Consider the following 22,033-nt stretch of genomic DNA (forward strand, 5'->3'; position numbering starts at 1 on the left):
ATGTTTCTGCAATTCAAGACCCAGTCAACATAAAGCCTATACAAAGTCTGGCCAAACATAGTAGACACTGTCTAGAAGTAAATATAATTCACAGTGTCTAGAAGTAAATATGGTTTCCTCCCTCATGACTACATATTTAAACATAAACAGATAGAGCCACTTACTTTTTCAACAAAGGATATTTTGTCCATTTTTGTCAATTCAAGCTCATTCTCTAGATTCTTGTAAGAACTCTGCAGCACTTCTAATGTGTCCTGCAAAGAGGTATTTTTGGATTGTAGCACTTGGATCTTCTGCTCCAATTCCACTGTCAGATTTCCCAGTTCTAAGTTTTGCTTCTTCCAAAACTGGTGCTCTCCTTCCACCTGGGACAGTTTAGAGACGAGTTGCTCTTGGTCTTGAATTTGATTTTTAAGTCTACTGATTTCTTCATCCTTCTTCTCTAGTTTCTGCTTGCCATCTTCTACTTCTTGAATGAGGCCATTCACCGAAGACTGCAAAACAATATTATTATTTTTGGCCTCATCAAGACCTTGTAGCAACTGAGCCTTCTCAAGTTCAAGACAATCTACTTGACTACTAAGATTCTGCTCTTTGGCCTTACAGGCCTCTTGGTCATTATGCAGGGCTGTCACTCTCTCATGGAGCTCTTTTAATTGTGTTTGAAGCATCTCCATGGCAGTGTTTGATTTTTCTTTCATCTGTACTTTCTCTTGCTCTTTTTCTCGCAAAATATTTTCAAATGACGAATTTATTATTTCTAATTCAGATATTCGTTCTTGTTCTTTTTGTAATTTGTTTGTCAGATTTTCTTTTTCTGACCTTACAGTAGCAAGATCTAATTCCAGATCTCTCAGACTTTGGGTCATCCCTTCTATTTTTGCTTTTAGGGTCTCTACCTCTCCTTTGGAATTCTCTGCCTCAAGAGCTGCATGCTCTTGGTTTTTCCCAGCTATCTCTAGCTCTCTTTCAAGGTTCTCCACTCTACTCTTAAGTAAATCTGCATGATGCTCACTTTCCTTCAGTTGTTCTAAGACACAGAGCTGCTTCTTTTCATCAGTTTCTAGGCGGGCTCTCAGCTTTTCAATGCTATTTCTCAGCTGATGTGCTTCCTCTACTGATGGGTCTAGACTCTGTTCTGTGGCCTTCATAGTTTCTTGGTCACCACACAAGGCTGCTACTGCCTCATTTAGCTCTTTTAACTGATTCTGAAGCATCTCCACTGCAGTTTTAGATTCTTCTTTGATCCGTATCTCCGCTTGCTCCTTTTCTTCTAATAGACTTTTAACTGAAGAGAGTAACTTGTCTAGTTCTGACACTTGACCTTGTTTTTCTTGTATTTGTTTTGTCAGATTTTCTTTTTCAGACCTTAATGTGACAAGGTCTAATTCGAAAACTTTCAGGCTTCTGGCCATCTCTTCTATTTGTGTTTTTAGAGTCTCTACTTCTGCTTTGGAATTCTCAGCATCAAGAATCACTAGCTCCTGGTTTTCTTCTGACATCTGCAATTCCCTTTCAAGGTTCTCAACTTTATCCTTAAGTGAATCATTCTCCCGCTCGCGTTCTTTCAGTTTCTCTGCGACATGCAGCTGCTTCCTTTCATCGGCCTCAATGCGAACTCTCAGTTTCTCGATGCCTCTTCTCAGCTGATGCACTTCCTCCTGTGTTGAGCTCAGCCTCAACGCGAACTCACCTTTCTCCACCAGTGCGGCCTCCAAGGCCTTGGAGATGTTCAGCTTTTCATAATCTGATTCATTCAGTCTGGCCTGCAGGCTTTCAGATTCCTTGACAAGCAATTCTTTCTCTTTATTCAGTTGTGCAATTTGGTTTTCCAGCTCACATTTTGTCAAAGACAGTGCCTGTGAGTCCTTTTCCAAACTCTGCAGCTTTTCCTGGAGATGAGTTTTATCTTTTAACAGCTCACTCACATCAGAGGACAAAGTCTGAAGGAGTTCTGTCTTTTCCTTCACCTTTGCCTCTGCCACCTGAATGCAATGGAGATACTCACTTCGATGAGACTCAAGCTCTTGTGTTTTCTCCTTCATTTTTTCAGACAACTGATCCAGTTCCATGGTTTTTTTTGACATAGTATCTAATTCTCCACGAAGCTGGTTTCTCTCACTTGTGACCACTGAGAGTTCTTCTTCAAGGCAGACAATAACCTTCTGATTATTTTCATTGTCTTTTTCTAAACATAGCTTCTCTGTTTGAACTATCTCTAAGTCAGCCTCCAGGGAGAGGGCTTGATGCTCAATGTTAGCTTTCTCAGATCTGATCCTACTCAGCTCATTTTCTACATCAAGAAATCTCTCTTTCCAGCTGTCATTCACCTTGGCTACATTATCTTCGATATCTTCATGTGATGATTTATCTGCATGCATTTCTAAGTTAGAATTGAGGCCTTCAGAACTTTCCACTCTCTGGAGTAACTCCTGGTTATCACAAGAAAAATATTCCAATTTTTCACTTAAATCTGAGTTTTCTTTCTTAAGTTCCCCAACTATTTTTTCTAATTCTATGCATGCTTCAATTTTGGTCATTAGCTGTACCTCCTGTAAATGGAGCTTTGAGTCTAATTCTTTCATTTCATTTAGCAAATTTTCAACTTTTCTGTCACGTTCCTCTATCACATGAAGTAATCTCAAATTCTCATTTGATGTCTCTTTTACCCGCAGTTGAAGATTTTGGATATTTTCCTGATTCCCCAGGATATCCATAGGTACCGAAGCATTAGCACCAGAAAATGACAATTCAGAAATGCATTCTGAAGAGCCCTGGGATTTGTCTTCTCCTGGAGTCTCACAATTGGTATCTTGGGACTGTTCCCCAGAGCATTCTCCCGTGAGTTTCAGTGCACCAGTCTCAGTTATTTTCTCAATGTCTAGATGGAGGTCCTGCTGAACATCTTTATCACAAATCTGATGAACATCATGCTTTGGTGTTCTTTCTGTAGTTTCTGAAGTATGTTCTTTTGATATGTCACAGCTCTCATTTCGGCCTTGAATAGCCTGTAATTATAATACATAACAAGCATGCATTTTATTTTTCAAAAAGACTCAAAATACAATAGACTTAGTTATTACTTTTTAGAAACTGATGCATGGCCTCTGCTAAACACATCTCTTCAAGTGGTGTATTTCCCACTACATCTTCCTCTCTTCATTCAAATGTTCAACATAAATAAACATTCAGTAGGTGGCCCCTATGGGCAAGACACTGGGGTTAGGCATTTATCTTGAAGACAAACCGTTCAGCTCAATTATAATTTGTAATGTATTTAAATTTCATATTTTCTTCCTTGCTAAGAATATTCAGGTAGCCTAAATATGAAATCTCTTTGTAATTATTAAGTAAGAGGCTAACAAAATGCTCAGTTTCCACCTTCAGTATTTATGATATTCTTTAATAAGGCAGTAAAGTTTCATAATCAGATTCCTAGTCCAAGGCCTTAATCCCCAATCCAGCACTTACTATATATTATTGGATAAATTACATATTTGAGCCTCACTTTCCTCTCACCTGTAAACTGGGGATCTGCTGTTGTGCCTACTCCTGCCATCACCTCACCATGACCTGCCTTCTCTACCTCACAGAGATAGACAGAGGGAATCAAGTGACATGCATACACTACATAGCATTACTAATTCAGCTAGCAGGCTAGAAAGGACAAAGTTACAAGCAATTAAACAAATACGTATTCAATTTTTTAAAAGTCCTTTTAAATGACTTACACCAAATCATATTTTTGTACTATAGTAAATTGTTAGAGAGAAAACTGTTTAGTAATACATAAACAATCTCCTGTATTTAGTTCCATGACGATAATGCTGTAACATCAAAAATATTCTGACAAGTGCTAGAGATTAAAAATTACATCATATTACCATTCGCAAGTTCTTAAATACTTTATTAATGCACAAAGGGTGGAAACACACATTCTAAAGACTTTCTGACTCCATAATTTTCTCCAGACTTTAAAAACATCTTTAGTAATATTCTATATAACGCTAGGTAAATCTAATCACTATAGAGATTTATTCCTCAAATAAAGTTTACTCATTTTCCTCAAGTTCTGGTTTGTTTTGAAAACATTTTGGTGTATTTTATTTCCTTAAGCCCTAAAAATATTTGAACTTACGTTTAATGTACATTTCAATTAGACAAACACTTACGGAGTGTCTACTAGTCATGTAAACCAAGAAACGGCATTTAAATCCCAGGTACTTACATCTTCTGTGTCGATGCCAAGCAAAGACCGAGAACTTAAGTCCAGACCTTGTAGCTGGAGTCGTGCTACTTCCAGCTCAAGTGACAGTTGTTCCGTCTGTTTCTTTTCTGCCGCCAACTTGGACTCCATCTCCAGAGTCACGCTTGTCAGCTTCTGTTGCCACTGTTCATTTTCTGACAAATACTGCTTCCTAAGGCAGTCAAGCTCTTGCCTTTCAGAACTTAATAACTGTTCGAGCTCTTGAATTTCCTTATTTTTCATAATCCCTTGACTTTCCATTTTCTCTTCTAGCTTCTCGAGGGACTGCCGGTATGCCTCACAGAGGGACTCAAGCTCTTCCACACTCTTCGCTGGGGCCGAAGGCATTTCTTTCTTGGTCAGATTCTCTTCCAGCAGACTGCTGCAGAATACTTCATCTACACTGCACTGGTTTGCTGAAACAGTCCCTTCTAAATTATTCAAAAGAGACATTTCTCCTGTCTGTTCTAAAAGAGCTTTGTAAAAGGAGGAATCTCCCAAACTGCTAAGACTAGGGCTGCCAGGCACACAAGATGACAGGGATGGAACGAGCCCCTCCTCCAAGCCTGGCTGCATCTCCTTCACCAGGTCACCTTGAAAGTTTCTCAGATTCGTTGACAAGACCAAATTTTCGGCCTTTAATGAGTCAATATAGGTCTGTAGCTCCGACATTTTAGAGCTCATTTGACAGTGCTGATCATGTAAAATTTTGTGTTCACTTTGTAAAGATGAGAATTTCTCTTGCAATTCGGCAAAATGCATTTGAACTTCTTTGTTTGACAATGTCAAGTGCTCGTAGGAATTACTCTCATCCGATGGAGCCAAACACATGGGGTGTTGTTCATTTGGTTGTTCACCAAATTCACCTCCTGGTAGGTCTTCCACTAACTCACCATGGAGAAGACCACTGTCATCATTTAATATTTTCACTTCATTTACTAGTTTCCCTACCTCTTCTGCCATTTTCCTGGTTGCTGTGATACATTCTGACCTTGAATCATTCAGCTCAGTTACTAGTTCGCACTTCTCAGCCTGCAGTATTTCACATATTTTCTCTAGCTCATTCAGCTTGTTCATTGCTGTTTGCAGAGAGCACTCAAGGTGTGCATTGTCGTTTTGACTTGTTGACAGCTCATGAAGCACTGAAATATACCTTTCTTCTGCATCTACTTCACAGTCTTTAAGGCCACTAATTTCTTGTGACTGCATGTCTTGCAAATTTCTGGTTTCAAGATCTCCTCTAATTATCTGTAATTCATGCTGCAGGCACTCCTTCTCCTTCTCACTTTCCTGAAGTTTTAATTCCATATTTCTTAGCATAGCTTCTAATTGCACCAACTGCACATTATAACTATCTAGAGAAATTTCTTTAACTTCAAGATCCATCTGAGGTTTAAAATTACATTGATTTCTCTCACTCTCTCTTTCTTTCACACAGTTCCTAATTGGTTCCGATTCTAGATTTTGACATTCATGTTTAGTCTTCATTACCTTCATCAGCTGTTCATTCTCTTGTAATAAGTCATTAACTTCCTTTTGCATCTTGTTTTGTTCTTCCTTTAAAGTCATGATTTCTTGCTTTAAACCATCAGTCTCGCTCTTAGAATTGTTTCGGGTATCTGTCATCTCAGATCTCAGATCTTGCTGCACTGTCTCCAACTCTAGCATCAGATTCTGATTTCTTTCTTCAGCAAATGCTAATTTTGTTAAGAATTCTTGGTGTTCTTTTGCAAATGCTTCCTTTAGCTGTTCCAACTCATTTTTTCTATTTTCACAAAGACTAGTGCATTCATTTAGCAAGCATTCTAATTTAGAGTTCTTTTCTTGTGCTGCTTTGTATTTTTGACTAAGATCCTCATATGCATTTCCGGTTTCTTCACATCTTTGTAGTAAAATAAGGTTTTCTTGCTTGTACTGATTAGATAACTCTGAAATGCTTTTCTCTCTTTCATCTATATAGTTTGCAAAACTCTCACTTTTCTGGATTAAGTTCATCTTCTCTTGATTTAAGGATGCATTAATTTCCTTGAGAGTCTCATTCTCTTGGGTCAGCTCTTCAATTTCTCTTTTATTTAAAGAAATGATGGAACTCATTTCTTTCTTCTCCAAGCTTAGGGTTTCAGATAAAAGTTGTAGCTCCTTTAGGGAGTCTTCAAGTAGATGGTTGCTCTGTTTTAATTCTTGAATCTCTGCCTGCTCAGTTGCTAACTTATCATTTAAAAGTTGCAACTCTTTTTCCTTGTTCTCAAGGGCACTTAAGGTTTCAGCAACAACATTCTGGTGAGCAGAAGTGTCTTCCTGTAACTTACTAATGCGCTGACTTGTTTCAGCCACAAAACTTTGATGCATCTGTTCTGCTTTCATAAGATTTTCTTCTATTTCTCCTTTGATCTGCACTAACTCTTCACACTGCTTTTGCAGGTCTGAGTTCATCTGTTTTTGAGATTCTAATGAGAATTCAAGTGAATCAACTCTATTTTGTAGGATGGCAGAATTTTTTGGACTTTGGTCTGCTTCTAAATGACATTCACTCCTCTCTGAAAGCATGCTTCCTTGTTCTTCAATTATATTTGCAAAGGAATTATGCATGGCAGGCTGCTCATCAAAAGCCAAAAGACTTCTCTGATGATCTTCATTTGTCACCAGAGAAGCATCTTTAGATTTTAGCAGATCCCTGAGGCTCTCATATTCAGCATGCAAGTCTTGGTAACACCGGTCTTTGTCCATTATTTCATTTGACAGCAACTGAAGCTTGTGTTCTAGATCTTCAACTTGCCCAGTAAGCTGAGAAGTCTTCAAACACATATTTTCTATTTCCTTCTGATGTTTCTGATCTGAGAACTCAGCTTTCTGCTGTAGCTCTACATAAGCTAGTTTCTGGGTCTCTACCTCCACAGACTTGCTGTCTATCACGTTGTGAAGGTTTCTGATCTCGACACTTAGGTTTTCTCTGTCCATCTCCAGCGTTCTTACTCTCTCGTTGTATTCATGACTTTTTATTTGTTGTGTCTTGAGACAAGTTTCCAAGTGATTAATTTTACTCTGTAAGTTTTCCTTTTCTGATTCCATCTGAGTTAGAAGTTTTTCGTTTTCACTTTTCCAACAAGAAAACAGAGTTTTCTCTTCTTTCAATTCTTCATATTCTTTCTTTTTTAACTCCAAAGCACTCAGCAAAGCTTTGGACTCTTTCTCTGTCTTGCTTAACTTATCATTCAGTTGTTCAATGTGATGTTCTCTTTTCTTCAAAAGGTCTTGAGAACAATCTCGCTGCTTTTCCAGCTCAGCCACAGCAAGCTTCAGTTTCTCTAAAGTCAGGGAGTTTTCCTGCTGATTTATTTTTTCTTGAAGATCTCTTAACATGGTTTCCTGAGAGGTATTCTTCACTATTTAAAAATAAATAAATAAAAGTTGTCAATGTTTGTAATAAATATTTATTCTACAGAAATACTAACTCCTCCCCCCACCCTCCCACCCCCCAAAAAATCCAAACAAACAATTACTCAAGCCCTGGAAAAACTGGCATTATTGCCTGGGTACTTTCTAGAAAGTGGACCACTTGGTAATTATCTTATAAAAAAACAATGAGAAAAATGGTCATCTTAAGGAGAGTAACACGTTTGTTCATCTTCTTTCTAACAGCTTAAGGAAGTGTTATTGAATAAAATACCAAGGGATGATTTTCCTAAGCACTGTTTCTTTTCTTCATATGTGTTTATATATGTGGGTATTTTTACCATCTTTTCAAATATTTATTCCAAGAGAGAAAACTGGGGGACAAGAACAGCACTGAAATGGGAACATCCCACTTTATTGTAGAGTAATTGTGATGTCTCAGAAAAGTAAATTAAGTACTCCACCATTTTAGCCAAAACATCCACAGGATTAGACTTAAGTAGAAAAGAGTAAATGATGCCATATATCAGTAAGAATTACTTTCTCAAGGCCTATATGTGAATATTCTTGAGGAACATTATCACTCCCATCCCAACCCCTCATAGTAAGGGTGGCAGTGATTATGAATGTCACAGTCATCTGGAAGTTTCTTCGAACTCCGTTACCACTCCGTTTTCTGCCCAATGACTCATCTATACATACTGGCCCCTCCTGGTTGGGAATAACCACAATGTTTTCATTAAATAGTGATGAGAAGGCTTCATGTTGCTCAAGTATGTTGGGGGAGATTGAAAGCTGAGAACCTCCACAGTAGATGATAAAGGTGACATGTATTACAATCTCAGACATCACATCAAGTGGAAAGCAGTAAGTACTTCTAATCTGCCAATCTCAATCTACCTACTGACAGTTGAGGGCTTGGGTAGACAGCACCACAAGGGCTGCAACCCACTTTGCTGTCAGCATCTCAAACAATCACCTGGGTGATCAACATTGAAAAATGCCCCAACTGTTCCTTTTCTTACAGTTTCCCTTCAAGAAAGCTGAAGATTGACATTTCTACCTGCTGCTGTGGAAAAACTGAAAGCTGTCTTGGGGAGATTGGGGTTTTAAAAAGAAAACAGTCACAGAGAAGTGTGACACACATTCCACAGGACAGAGTTCAAAGAAATCCTAGACATGCAAACACCCCAGGTGAGAAAATAAGGGTATGGAGAAGACATCCAGCACAAACATACAAATATGAAACCAAGAGTGGATTCATTTGATGTGTAGAGCAGAATTCTTTGGCTTTAAAATAAGAAAATAAAATCATTCAGTCCACTAAGTCATCAAAAAACAATGGTCATTAGGAGTTTGGAAAACATCATTTAATATAGGGTTTTTCCATTGTAACGGAAATGTTAATGAGTCAGGAGATGAGCTGTCTGGATATAACTAACAAGCACACTTGAGACACAGACAATAGTACTCGGGGGTGAGAGACAACACTGAAAATTTAGCTTTGTGTGGAAAATATTTACCCTTCTGGTTTCAAAGTGCTGAGCATCAGGCATTTGGGACTCAATATGTTCCAATTTTAAAAAGTCCCACTCTCACTCTGGAAACTAAAAAATGGAAGAGGGAAAACTCTTCCACATCAACTGCACACATCTTTTTAAGGGAATATATGGAAAAAAAAATCCAAAGAGTTTCTCTAATATGTTAATGCCATCCATCCTCTCTCGCGGGAATAATAGCTTAGAAAGTGAACTCTAAAACACTAAGTTTACTTACCTTTCATTTCTTCTGCAAAATTCTGGCTCTGATTTAAATACTGTTTGACGTTCTTGAGTTCTGCCTCCAGGTGGCAGACTTCTCTGGCCTTTTGCTCAGACTGACTCTTAAGGAGGTTGTTTTCCTTCTTCATTTCCTAAAACACACATTTAATTGGTTATAACCGAAACGAATGCTCAAGTAAGTTATGACTTCTGCCTTAATAAAGGTCTCTAGCAGAACTGTTTGTGTATCTCACTAGGGAAAGAATGACATTTTCCCCATTTGAGTACCTAATGAAGTCAGACATTCCTACTTAAATAATGTTATGAAAAGAAGACAACAGCGTCAAACCCAAATCTGAAGATAATTATTTATTTCAGGAAGTTTCATTGAACTTTCTCATTGCTTACATGCCCATTAAAGAGTAAGCTCAAAAGGAAAATCCTATCTATAAGATCCTCAAGACAAAACCTCCAAGTTCCTATCACACCTGAATGGCCAAATATACCTTTGCAAACATTTAACTTGTTAATAAACCAAAAAAAAAAAAAAAAAAAATCAAAGCACAAATGTTCACTTTTCATTGCAAAACCAACTTAAGGTTTGCTGTTACAGGAATGATTTTGTGGGAAAAATTACCTTCAATAAATACTTACCAAGATAACCGACAATGTTCAAGATGCTGGAATGTGCATCATGAAAAATGCAAATATAAATAAGACAGAGTCTCTGCCCGTGGGGCAGACATCCTCCAGTGGGGGAAGATGTGATACTAATCATTTAATACACAATAGGATGCGCTAAATACTAAAGAGACATTGAGTGTGCTGTGGAAAATCAGAGGGCTGGAACACAGAGGAAGAATTAATTCTAGCTTCTGATCTTTCATGGTGAAAACAGGCTCTTTGGGCACCTGATTGAAGAGATACCCATGCAACAACATGCAATGAAGTAGTATAGGTACATGTGTAGTTCCATTCTACTATCTAGGGAGGCCTACATGTTCTGAATCTTAAAAGCAAGCAATGTTTACATGCCAAAGAAAAACTCTATTGCTTATTAACCACATAATACTTACACAACAAACAAGTATCTCAGCCTATACTGTATGCCATCCTTTGGACCACAGGGAATTGGCATACATCATTACAAACTGAGAGAACCAAGCACTTCACAGCCTTAAGGGGGGAAAAAATCACATAAAGCTAACTTTTTTCTAAACTGCATTTCAAAACTACCAAAATTACCCCTTTATGAAGTAGAGGAAAAATTCTGAATCTTAAAGAAACAATTAAGACCCATCTTCCAAAACCCTACTGCACTGTTAGAAAACAGATGGCCGTGGCAATACTGTGTTGGAAGGCTGCCTTCAATTATCAGTCTGGTTACTACCAGCAGATGGGTACCGATGTAGCAAAGCCAAATTCAAGAAGAGGGAGAATCTGGCTAGTAGAAAGTACTTGAAAACTTGCTGGCAGCTGCTCTGTTCATGTATATGCGTTCATTTCATCATTAAAATAAGACAGAACCTGTTGTAGTTATTATACTCCCATCTACTGTGTCCTGATCCTGCTTCCATGCCGCTAAACTGACACTCTATCGAATTAAGATATCAATCAGAACTAAAGGGCAGCTCCAACCGAGCTCAAGATTGATAGGTTAACATTCACACTAGTCAGTGTTAAATTTTGCAAAGCACGATCATTAAGGTGCAACAATGTTATTGATTTAAATTAGCATCATTAAACTATGGAACCCATAATGACTGGTTTGTTCTTCAGACTCAGAATAATCACCCCTCAAATGAGATCACAGATGTGAAAGGACAAACACCTTAAAGCACTTCGACAGGGGCAATGTAGCATTATTAGCAGTATTTCTTCCCAAAATTTAACAGTAGCCAGATTTCTGTAATCAATGCTAAGATCAGCTGAATGAGGTCAACATAGAAGAGGAACTAGAATGTAACTACCTGGGTTGACTTAGCATTTTTATTTTGCAAATGAAAAAATATTTTCTTACTCTAAAAAAAAAAAAATTAATCAAATCAAATGACACCTGCATCTGGAGGCTTGACAAGAGAGCTGGAAAGACACTGTGCAAAACAGGGTGCATCCCAATAGGAAGGAAGGAAAAAAGAAGAGAGAGAGGGCACCAGGGAAACGGGGAATTTTATGTTTATGTGTTTGTTGGTCTCGATCCATGTCTGTCCATAACTGGAGACATTTAAATGAATAGTAAGCTCAATGGAAAGATTAACATGACTTTCTCTATTCTGGCATTAGCTCCGTAAATATTTGTTTCTAACGAAGAAATGTTCAGCCAATCCTGGGACCCAGCAGGCTTATAATGCTATGGCTATGACCAACCCAAGAATTTTAAAAGGCCAGAATTTAGAAAATGAACATCTGAAAATGGATGTGCAAGCTGCCATCCATCAGCAATGAGTTTTCCACGGGGCTACAGCCACTTAAGACTTGATTGGGTATCTCATTATCAACAATGAGTTAAGCATACAAAGATACATTTTCCTAGGCATCTCTTGCATCCTCACATGATTTGCAAAATTGGGTACTATGCTGGAAAAACACAACAAAAATCCCCATAACCACAAGCCAGCATTAGAGCTTAGCAAGCAATTCCACCCAGATCAACTTCGCTTTAGCGGCAGCAAGGGAGGCATCATTTCCTAGGGCCAGACAAAACAAATTTCAGCTACTGTGTGGCATTTCATGATCCCATCCATGAATATAGCTTAATATGTCCCCTGCTGGGTGAGGCCTATATACTTGGATAAGGGATGGATGCAAAGAATGTGTTTTTTCCCTTTCCTCCCCATCTCTCTTGCTTGCCAAAGCCAGCTCCTTAGAGGACCTAGTGTAATACAGATCCCTATGCTTGGAAAGGTCCCTAGGCAAGTGTTCCCTCATCTTGACTGTCAAACGATGGTATTTTATTGCCTAACCCCAATGCTATGGGCTGGCACTGGATACTGGATGAGCAGCTTATCTAAACCCTCCATTCACTTTGATGCTAAATGTTAACTTTACCCTTGATTGGGCCATTAAATCACATTTCCAGTACTGATAATTTCTCATTGTGAGCAGCATGTTTACTAAACATGGACAAGCAAAATTTCAGTACAACTGTCACATTATTTCAGCATCCAAAACCTATAAGCATCCTAAATTTGTTAGTGCTTACTTATAATTAGACACAGAAAGATACCCAGAGTGACACAATAATAGAACAGGCAAAATTTTAATATGAGAAAAATCAAGTGCACTGTCCCCTGATCACACTTTCTGTGCCTGTAGGTGACAGCAAACAATGCTAATGTCAAAAGTTCATGGCAGTGGTGAAGACCAAAGCAATGAGCAGGTGGTGGACTGCAATAACTTACTGAGTACTTATGTGCCGGGCACTGGGCTAAGCACTTTACATACAACATTTAAGTTAACCAAGAATACAGCCTTGAAAAGGGAGGAGAATGATTTGTCCCTATGTGCAGATGAGGAAAGTCAGACTGAGAAAGGGTAAGCCATTGTCTCAAGGTCACATCGCGGTAGGTGGCAGAAAAGCAATGCAATTTCAGATCTCGCTCACTCTAAAGCCACAACCATTTTCCCTCTAAGTTACACCACCACTCTAACTGGGTTCATCACTAATCTGGTCCCAATCCCAATGCAAAACACAAGAGCCAGCCAAACTCTTTAAAATCTTGCTATCACCCTCAAAAGACGACACAGACATAAACATAACCATAAATGAAGACAAATACTAACTTCATCCCCAGGCCCTGTGCTAGGCACTTTCACATCGATGCCCTCATTTGACACAGACATCAATGAAATGCCAATGAAACGTGATGCATGCACCTCGGTACAGGCTAGGGTTAACTGAGGACAGCGCTACAGCTCATGGACCAGACCTTGTGGGGATGAACGAGTCTTCAGAAACACCTGCAAGACAATGTCCAGCCCACTACTGCGACTTGGCCAAGCAAGCAGTTTTAAAAGTGTTTGGACTCTCTTAACCAGATGATTGCTTTTACAAAATGTTTCCACCAGGCAGCCAGTGGAGTCGCGGGAGAGTTCCTGGCTGAAAAGGAAGCTCACAGAGGGAAGAGTTCGATGCCAGTCTGCCTGTGGAAATGTTAGCAGAAGCATCTGTTGGTTGGTCCCCACTGGCCAAAAGGCAAACATTTGTTTTGCTGAAACAAACACTTCCATTTGAAAACGTTTGCTGATGAAACCATCATCTGATTTGAAGTTTTCTTCCACTTTGGTGGCTGGAGCTGTGGCCCCCTGTCTCCAGCAGTATTGCCCCTTTGGGGTTAGCTGATTTAACAATCGCCTGTCTGCTACCGACAGATGTTCTGATTTTACCATCGTGATACACTCTGCAAAGCAGTGGGGATAAATACATTTAGACTTTCCTCAACTGAACAAATAACTGTTCTTTATAGAGAAAGTTTTTTTAATCTTTACAGCCTAAAAAGTGATCATAGAACATTTAAAGAATAAACAGAAGAACATTCTTTCCTGTGGGGTTTGATGGAGAAGAAATTTCTACAATTCTTTTGTTGTTCCTCTTCTTAAAATTACAATGTTGATTTACGGCTCTCTTCAAATTGTTTCAGTCTATTAACTGTCACTGAATGGTTCTTAATTAAGCCCTTTAAAATAAACTCCAGGCCACTAAATAAATTCAGAGAGAAGCCAAATTGAAGTATGTATGCATAAAATCCCATCAGGATATACATGCCATTCCGGAACCCTCATCCACCACTTTGTGGACGAAACAAAGTCTCCAAAGACACCGTCAACCAGGGCGTGCACAGGCTGAACATTAAGGTCAGTATCCACTTTTGAAGCCAGAGTCATATAATTGACAATTACTTGATGTTTTTGTAAGAATTTTTAATCTAGAAACTCTTTATCTGTCACTACTTTTGTTTATTTAAATCTATGACTTTCCACGTGTTTTTAATATTGAAAGACACAAATGCCAACACTCAGAAAAGGGATTTAGATGATACATCCCATCCACAATTTTGTTTCTTTCCATTTAAAAAATCCTTTCCTTCCTTTCTTCCATCTTTCCACCTCCCAGGGGGTCTAAAACAATCTTTAAGGAAGGAGTACATATTCTTAACACAAGTCATGTTGTAGATGCATATTACTAGATATGCTGTAACTGCTAGATTCATATTAGTAATTATATACAGAATAGAGAGTAGAAAAATAAGCAATCATAGTCTGTCATGGGTTATATACAGAACATTCTGTAATACTTACTTCTGGCAAATAGAAAAGAAAAAGGCACATAGTCACAATAAGCTACTGACAAATGGAATAGAAATTTTCTTTTCCCCTTGTACTTGGTCCTATAAATAAGTGGAGAAAACTCAGCATCTTCCTCCCCTACCTCCACGCTTCTCCTCAGCTCATCCTCCTTGATCTGACTCGCCTGGGATGCCTGTTCAGCTCTGCACAACTTCTGCTTAAACTCTTCCAAATTTTTTTCTAGCTGTTGCTTTACTGCTGTGACCTACAAAAAGAAAAAGAGGACAAGTTTCATTTTTATGTTCTTTACTTTTTCATTAATCATGTATTCTTAAACAATAAAACGGTCATGGAATATAAAAATGGATGCTATCTATTTTGGTTGAGATACAATATACGTCACAGCTACATATATCTTAAAATACCATAGTGTGAACCTGCAACGTCACTCAGTGGCAGCATAGAAGAGATGAAAGAGGCTGGGTGTGGCAAGGAGACCACAAAGGAAAAAGATTTAACCACAAAAAATAAAACAGCTAGGTGGTAATAAATAACCAAAAGGAAAAAAAGTTGAGATAAGAAACAGGCTAAGAGAACACACTTTCAATATATATAACAGAATAAAAGATATTATATCTGTAATACAACATACAAAGCGCCCCTATGATTGAACAAAAGGGCAATGGGTAGAAACAGAAAACTATACAAAAAATACAAATGGCTACTGAAAGAGATAGCTTCGATGGTAATCAAGGAAGTGTGAATTTAAAAAATGATATGGCAATATTTTTCACTCCTCAATTGGCAAAAATTTTAAAAACCAAGACTATTTCCAATCAGCAAGGATGAGAGGAAACAGGCCCTCTTTTGTACCTGGTAGGAGAGTAACTGCTACAGCTTTTATGGTGGGCAATTTGGCAGTAACTATCAAATGTTAGGATGCTGGCCAGGCAGGGCGGCTCACGCCTGTAACCCCAGCACTTTGGGAGGTTGAGGCGGGCAGATCACCTGAGGTTAGAAGTTTGAGACCAGCCTGGCCAACCTGCTGAAACCTCGTCTCTACTAAAAATACAAAAATCAGCCAGGCATGGTGGCAGGCACCTGTAATCCCAGCCACTCGGGAGGCTGAGGCAGGAGAATCACTCAAACCCGGGAGGATGAGGTTGCAGTGAGCTGAGATCGCGCCACTGCACTCCAGCCTGGGTGACAGAGGGAGATTCTATCTCAAAAACACAAACGACAAAACAACCACACACAAATATGGGGATGCATATGTTCTTTAGGCTATCGATTTCGCATGCAGAAATCTGGCCTACGGAAACATCAGCACACATACACAAAGATACCTGCCCCGTGATATTACTAACAGTGCCACAGGGAACAAGAAAATGTTGATAATGTAAGTATCCATCAGTAGAGTCAGCAGTTTCAGGTGTAAGAGAAAAAGAAGAATAGAAGGTGACATGGAGGTTTTGTCCCATGACTGGGACATTTGGTCCCAGCAATGTGGAGAATGGAAGTGCAAGTTAGCAGGGTGAGGAAGACTAAGGGAGGAGCAGTTTTGGAAAAGAAATACCTAGAGTTCAATTCTTAGCATGTTGCTGTGAAGTGCCTTTAGACATGTGAGTGCACTGTCAAGCACACACTCACACATCTGAAGTCCAGAATAGACATCCAGGCTGGGCAGAGTCATCATCACAGAGACAGTATGTAAAGTCACAAAACTGGATGAGACCATTTTGGGAGTGAGTCTTAAACAAGTAAAGTGATTATAATTTTCAGTGCTTTAACTACTTGGGGGCATAAATTAGTTGGCATAGCTCCCACCTGGTCACAGATCCAAGAACCAACAGAATATCAGAGACCTCCACAGACTTCTGGATCTGAAATCCTAACTCACCCCCACTGTTTCTCTAGATGAGGAAACCTAGAGCCAGAATGGTTCTGCACATTCTCCACTTTGATAGGGAGAGTGAAGGTGGAGCCGGGCACGGTGGCTCGCACCTATAATCTCAGCACTTTGAGAGGCCAAGGCGGGCGGATCATGAGGTCAGGAGATCGAGACCATCCTGGCCAACATGGGGAAACCCCGTCTCTACTAAAAATACAAAAAATTAGCCGGGCTTGGTGGCGGACGCCTGTAGTCCCAGCTGCTCGGGAGACTGAGGCAGGAGAATGGCGTGAATCCGGGAGGTGGAGCTTGCAATGAGCCGAGATCACGCCACTCTGGGTGACAGAGCGAGACTCCGTCTCAAAAAAAAAGAAAGTGAAGGTGGAGCGCTTTTTCTTTGAAAGTATCGTATGTCAGTTATGGTAGAGAAGTAACAGGTACAAGGAACAAGAGGGGAAGACTGAGGAGAGAGAGGGACACACAGTTCCTACTTTATCCAGTTCAGCCTGCAGGACGTTGTGCATATTCTTGGCTTGCTGTAACTCCTGGGTGAGTCTGGCCTTCACCTGGATGCACTCTTGGTCCAGTGTTTGGAAAGAACGCTGTTGACGGGAGAGCTCCTGAAAAAAAAGGGCAGGTGCATCAACCCGATGATGGTTCGCTAGGGAGACTCCAGGGTGAGGCATGAGCATCCCAATGGGCAACTGCGCAGAGAGCACAGAAGACAGCAGGGAGCTGAGCCAACTGTCCGCTTAACAAGGAATATTATCAGCTTCAGTGCTCCATGCTGGGCCCAAGCATCCAATCCAGGTCTCTGAGGGAAAGGGGAAGGACTCTATAAGTTGACCACATGGAAACTAGCCTGTTTCCACCTCATCTTCAGTCTTAAATTAATTACCTCTACTTTGAAGGATCAGGGGCAAGAGAGAACTGAGCTACAACAGTCAAAGCTCAACTAAGAAACCAAACATACTCAAAAACGGCGTTTAAAACACGAAAAACTGTATACCACTTTTAATGGGCTCAAATTTAGAAGGACAGGAAGTATATGCTACCTATTAACTTTAGTAACCACAGAAGGATACTAGCTAACATTTCCAGGCGCTCTTATTTAAAATCTATAGACTCTTAATCCATATGGCACTTTCAGGCTAACTCACCTGAAAGAACCAAACTGGCAGATACTTATGGAAGGGCACCTTCCACCCTCACTCCTGCCAACCACTTTCCCCACCTCATCAAATACCCTCCTAATTTATTTGCCAATCCACAGGTTTAAAAACAACTAGAGTTGCCCAGGCGCGGTGGCTCACGCCTGTAATCCCAACACTTTGGGAGGCCGAGGTGGGTGGATCACCTGAGGTCAGTAGTTTGAGATCAGCCTGGCCAACATGGTGAAACCCCGTCTCTACTAAAAATACAAAAATCAGCCAGGTGTGGTGGTATGTGCCTGTAATCCCAGCTCCTCAGGAGGCTAAGGCAGGAAAATTGCTGGAACCCGGGAGGCGGAGGTTGCAGGGAGCCAAGATTGTGCCGCTGCACTCCAGCCTGGGTAACAGAGCGAGACTCTATCTCAAAAAAAAAAAAAACTGGAGTTACAAAGGAAACAGAGTGAAAGAAAAAAAAATTTTTTTAACCTACTGGAAAATGTAATACAATTTCCTTCAACCTACTGGAAAATGTAATACAATTTCCTTCACAGCAGAGAAAATGTCCAAAAGAAGAAATGTGATCCTTTCCTACTGAATATCAAATCTCAAACAAATCAGAAAACAGGATGAATTCTGAATACTAATTCCCTTCTCTAATCAAAAACTGAAAGATTAAAAAAAAAAAGTACAAAAATGAAGATGTGAAGGAAAATAAGGTGACCTTTAGCTCACAAAGCATTTCCCCTCTAATAGAATTTCCCAAATCGTGATAACAACTCCCCCTTCCAAGTGATCAAACTATGAAAAGTCCATAAAAAGCCTTTCAGACAAACACCTCATGAATCCATTGACCTTACCTCTTGAAACTCCTTTTCTTTTTCCTTAATTTTCTGTTCCAGAGAACACCTGGCACTTTCTGCATTTAGTCGCTGACAACTCAAATCTTCCGTCAATTTTTTCAGTTTTTGTTCCAATGCAGTACACTAATAACGAATAAAAATGTTCAAGACAAAATAAATATTACTCAGGTAAACAAACAAATATTTTATGTTTTAGAAAAACTGCTATAATTATTTTAGCAAACAATTTATGTTTAGGAACTATTAGCAAGGATGTAAAGCATTATCCCACTTAAATACTTCCTAATTTGTGCCATGAAAAAAAAGATCAGTATGTCTAACGATTCATCTAACATTTTGTTGCAGGGAAATGAGAGGTTAAAATGCAATGGTGTTAGCCCATGTAATTTAAAAGCTGTAAAATCATCAGAGGGTGCCCATTACCCTCATATGATAGTCTCTTTCAAGCATAATGGATTTTGTGGTAAATTTTAAATATTAAAACATTTCTTTCCACAATGTGCCCACTATGCCACTTTAAATTTCAGGAGGTTCACAGGACTCCAGAGAGTATCGCTAAAAACCGGAGTATCATTAAAAACCAGAGGTTTTTAATCATGTTGCCATAAGCAACACAAAGAACATTCCACTGCCTTTTCACAAAGCCGGATATCCCTAAAATAATTTTTAAGACATGAATTACATGAAAATTTAGGATGCTCTTCTAAAATTAGATTGGAACAAAATGGTTTTAACTCTTCAAGTGTTGAAAGCCATTCTTCTCTACATTCCCCGTGGGCTCGAATCCTTAAACTGCCCTACAAAACAACTCTATAAAGACCAGGGAATAAAAAGACAACTTCATCTTGGTGGGGTAGAATTCTCCACTACAAAAGAAACGTGCTCCAAGTTGGCAGATCTCTCTAGTAATGTAGATTCTCCGAAGTCTGATTTAAAATTATGAGAAATATTAGAAATGTAGCTAAGAATTCAGAGGAAAAGAAAACACTGTAATACTCAATCGCTACAAAGAATTCACTCAAAAATCCTGGTGACCAGTCAATCACCAACTATTAACTAACCAAAGAAGAAAGGGGCCAAGCTGGTTATTCCTGACTAAATGACTTTGCAAATATCAGAACTTTAAAAATACGAAACTCAAAAGGTTAAAATTTTGAGCCAGATGTTCAATGACACTCTTGTCATTATCTTTATTGCCCTTAAATTTTCAAAGGCCCAAAGAAAAGCATTACGGAGATTATTTATAACAAAAATAAATATGAATTTACAAATATTGATTGAGAGCCCACTATACATGCCACGTACTGTTCTGGGCATTGGGGATACAACAGCAAACAACTCAGACAAAAGTCACTGCTCAGGCCGGGCGTGGTAGTTCATGCTTGTAACCCCAGCACTGTGCGAGGCCGACGTGGACAGATCACTTGAGGTCAGGAGTTCGAGACCAGCCTAGGCAACAAGGTGAAACCCCGTCTCTACTAAAAATACAAAAATTAGCTGGGCATGGTGGTGCATGCCTGTAATCCCAGTTACTCGGGAGGCTGAGGAAGGAGAATTGCTTGAACCCCAGGAGGCAGCGGTTGTGGTGAGCCAAGATTGTGCCACTGCACTCCAGCCTGGGCAATTAGAGCGAGATTCGGTCTCAAAACAAACAAACAAAAAAGTCACTGCTCAAATGACAGTTCAAAATTTTGATGGTTGACAAATCTCAGGAAAAAAAAGAAAAAAGAAAAACACCTTTGCACCCCAGAGTAAATGAATGAACCCGTGGCGCCCTCTACTGTCACTCCTTCAAACTGCAATACATTCCACTAAAGGGTCCTGGAATCAAGAATCCTTTTCTACTAAACTTAGCAGGTTAAAAGAGTCTTTAGAAGGTACTTGTATTTTATTTAAAATTTTTTAAACAACATTCTAATATCAATGATACCTAATTCATATAAGAGTATCTGACCACTAGGTGTCATGAATGCTCCATAATACTCTAAAATAGTGCCCAGAGCTCAAGTCCTTGAAAATACGTAGCACACGACCCTGGGCACTTACTCCGGACCTTTTTATCTGTAAACTGTGGGTGCTGAACTCCAGGTCTGCTGCCAGCTCAACACTCTGTTTCAATACATGCATTCAAGCCTTGTATCTCACAATTTGTAAATACTTGGAAAAGGCACACTACAAACAGCATATGTTCACTTAAGAACACGGTATTGACTTTTGTTACAGTAATTCCATTTTATTTAATAGTTAAGTCTAATGTTAGATCTGGAAACAGCATAAACATAGCATAATTTTATTTTATTTCAGTTACACATATGACAAGGTCATATTATCCTCAGGGACAAGACAGAAAAGAGCAAACTGCATTTTCAGTTAAGTGGATTTCTAGCTCAATGGAAAAAAGGAACCCAAAAAGCACAGAACAAACAAGTATTAAGAACCTGGAGGGGCTGGGCGCAGTGGCTCACGCCTGTTATCCCAGAACTTTGGGAGGCCAAGTCGGGCGGATCACCTGAGGTCAGGAGTTCGAGAGCAGCCTGGCCAACATGGTGAAACCCCATCTCCATTAAAAATACAAAAAAATAGCCAGGCATGGTGGCATGCACCTGTAATCCCAGCTACCCACAAGGCTGAGACAGGAGAATCGCTTGAACCCAGGAGGCCAAGGTTGCAGTGAGCCGAGATCGTGCCATTGCACTCCAACCTGGGCAACAAGAGCAAAACTCCATCTCAAAAAAAAAAAAAAGAATTTGGAGGTGGAGGGGTTGGGTGCGATGGCTCACACCTATAATCCTAGCACTTTGGGAGGCTGAGGTGGGCAAATTGCTCGAGCCCAGGAATTCAATACCAACTTGGGCCACATGGTGAAGCCTGTCTCTACTAAAAATACAAAAATTAGCCAGGTGTGGTGGCAGGCACCTATAGCCCCAGCTACTAGGGAGGCTGAGGTGGAAGGAGCCCAGGAAACGGAGGTTGCAGTAAGCCAAGATCGCACCACTGGACTCCAGCCTGGATGACAGAGTGAGACTCTATCTCAAAAAAAAAAAAAACAAGAACCTGGAGGGAAGACTCTAATAGAAAGCCAGAGCTGTATTCTCAGCACTATCCCAGTCAAAAATATTAATTCATGATTTGATGAGAAGAAACTTCATTATATCTGTCAGACAGAACACGGATTTGGAGAACTTGTCACTCCAAAACCAAAGTAAAATGTAAAAGGAGAAATGTAATTCTTACACACAGGAAGGCCTAGCTTGGCTGAAACGCAACTGAAAATTAGCTTAATTAACTAGGAACTTGAAAATAAGCCATGATAATAACAGCTAATATTATTATAAGTACACCATGTGCCAGGTACTATGCTAAAACCTTTACAAAAATTATCGCAATCTTCACAACAACCCTATGACACAGGCATTATTAACACAACTTTATTGATTAGACAACTG

The 22,033-nt window shown here is 39.6% G+C and overlaps 1 protein-coding gene across 1 annotated transcript in view; it reads right to left on the reverse strand.

The window, feature by feature from the left end:
- CENPF (centromere protein F) overlaps positions 1–20,714 on the reverse strand; it is a 37,786-nt gene extending 17,072 nt beyond the window's left edge. Inside the window, exons 1-7 of the mRNA XM_025394983.1 lie at positions 20,634–20,714; positions 18,585–18,710; positions 17,068–17,196; positions 14,828–14,950; positions 9,416–9,551; positions 4,229–7,629; positions 165–3,008 (exon numbers count right to left, since the gene is read on the reverse strand). Of these exons, the coding sequence (XP_025250768.1) occupies positions 165–3,008; positions 4,229–7,629; positions 9,416–9,551; positions 14,828–14,950; positions 17,068–17,196; positions 18,585–18,710; positions 20,634–20,714 (6,840 nt within the window). The remainder of the gene's footprint in view (positions 1–164; positions 3,009–4,228; positions 7,630–9,415; positions 9,552–14,827; positions 14,951–17,067; positions 17,197–18,584; positions 18,711–20,633) is intronic.
- Between the last annotated feature and the right edge of the window lie 1,319 nt (positions 20,715–22,033).

This window comes from Theropithecus gelada, chromosome 1 (assembly GCF_003255815.1).
Source record: "Theropithecus gelada isolate Dixy chromosome 1, Tgel_1.0, whole genome shotgun sequence".
Lineage (NCBI taxonomy): Eukaryota > Metazoa > Chordata > Mammalia > Primates > Cercopithecidae > Theropithecus > Theropithecus gelada.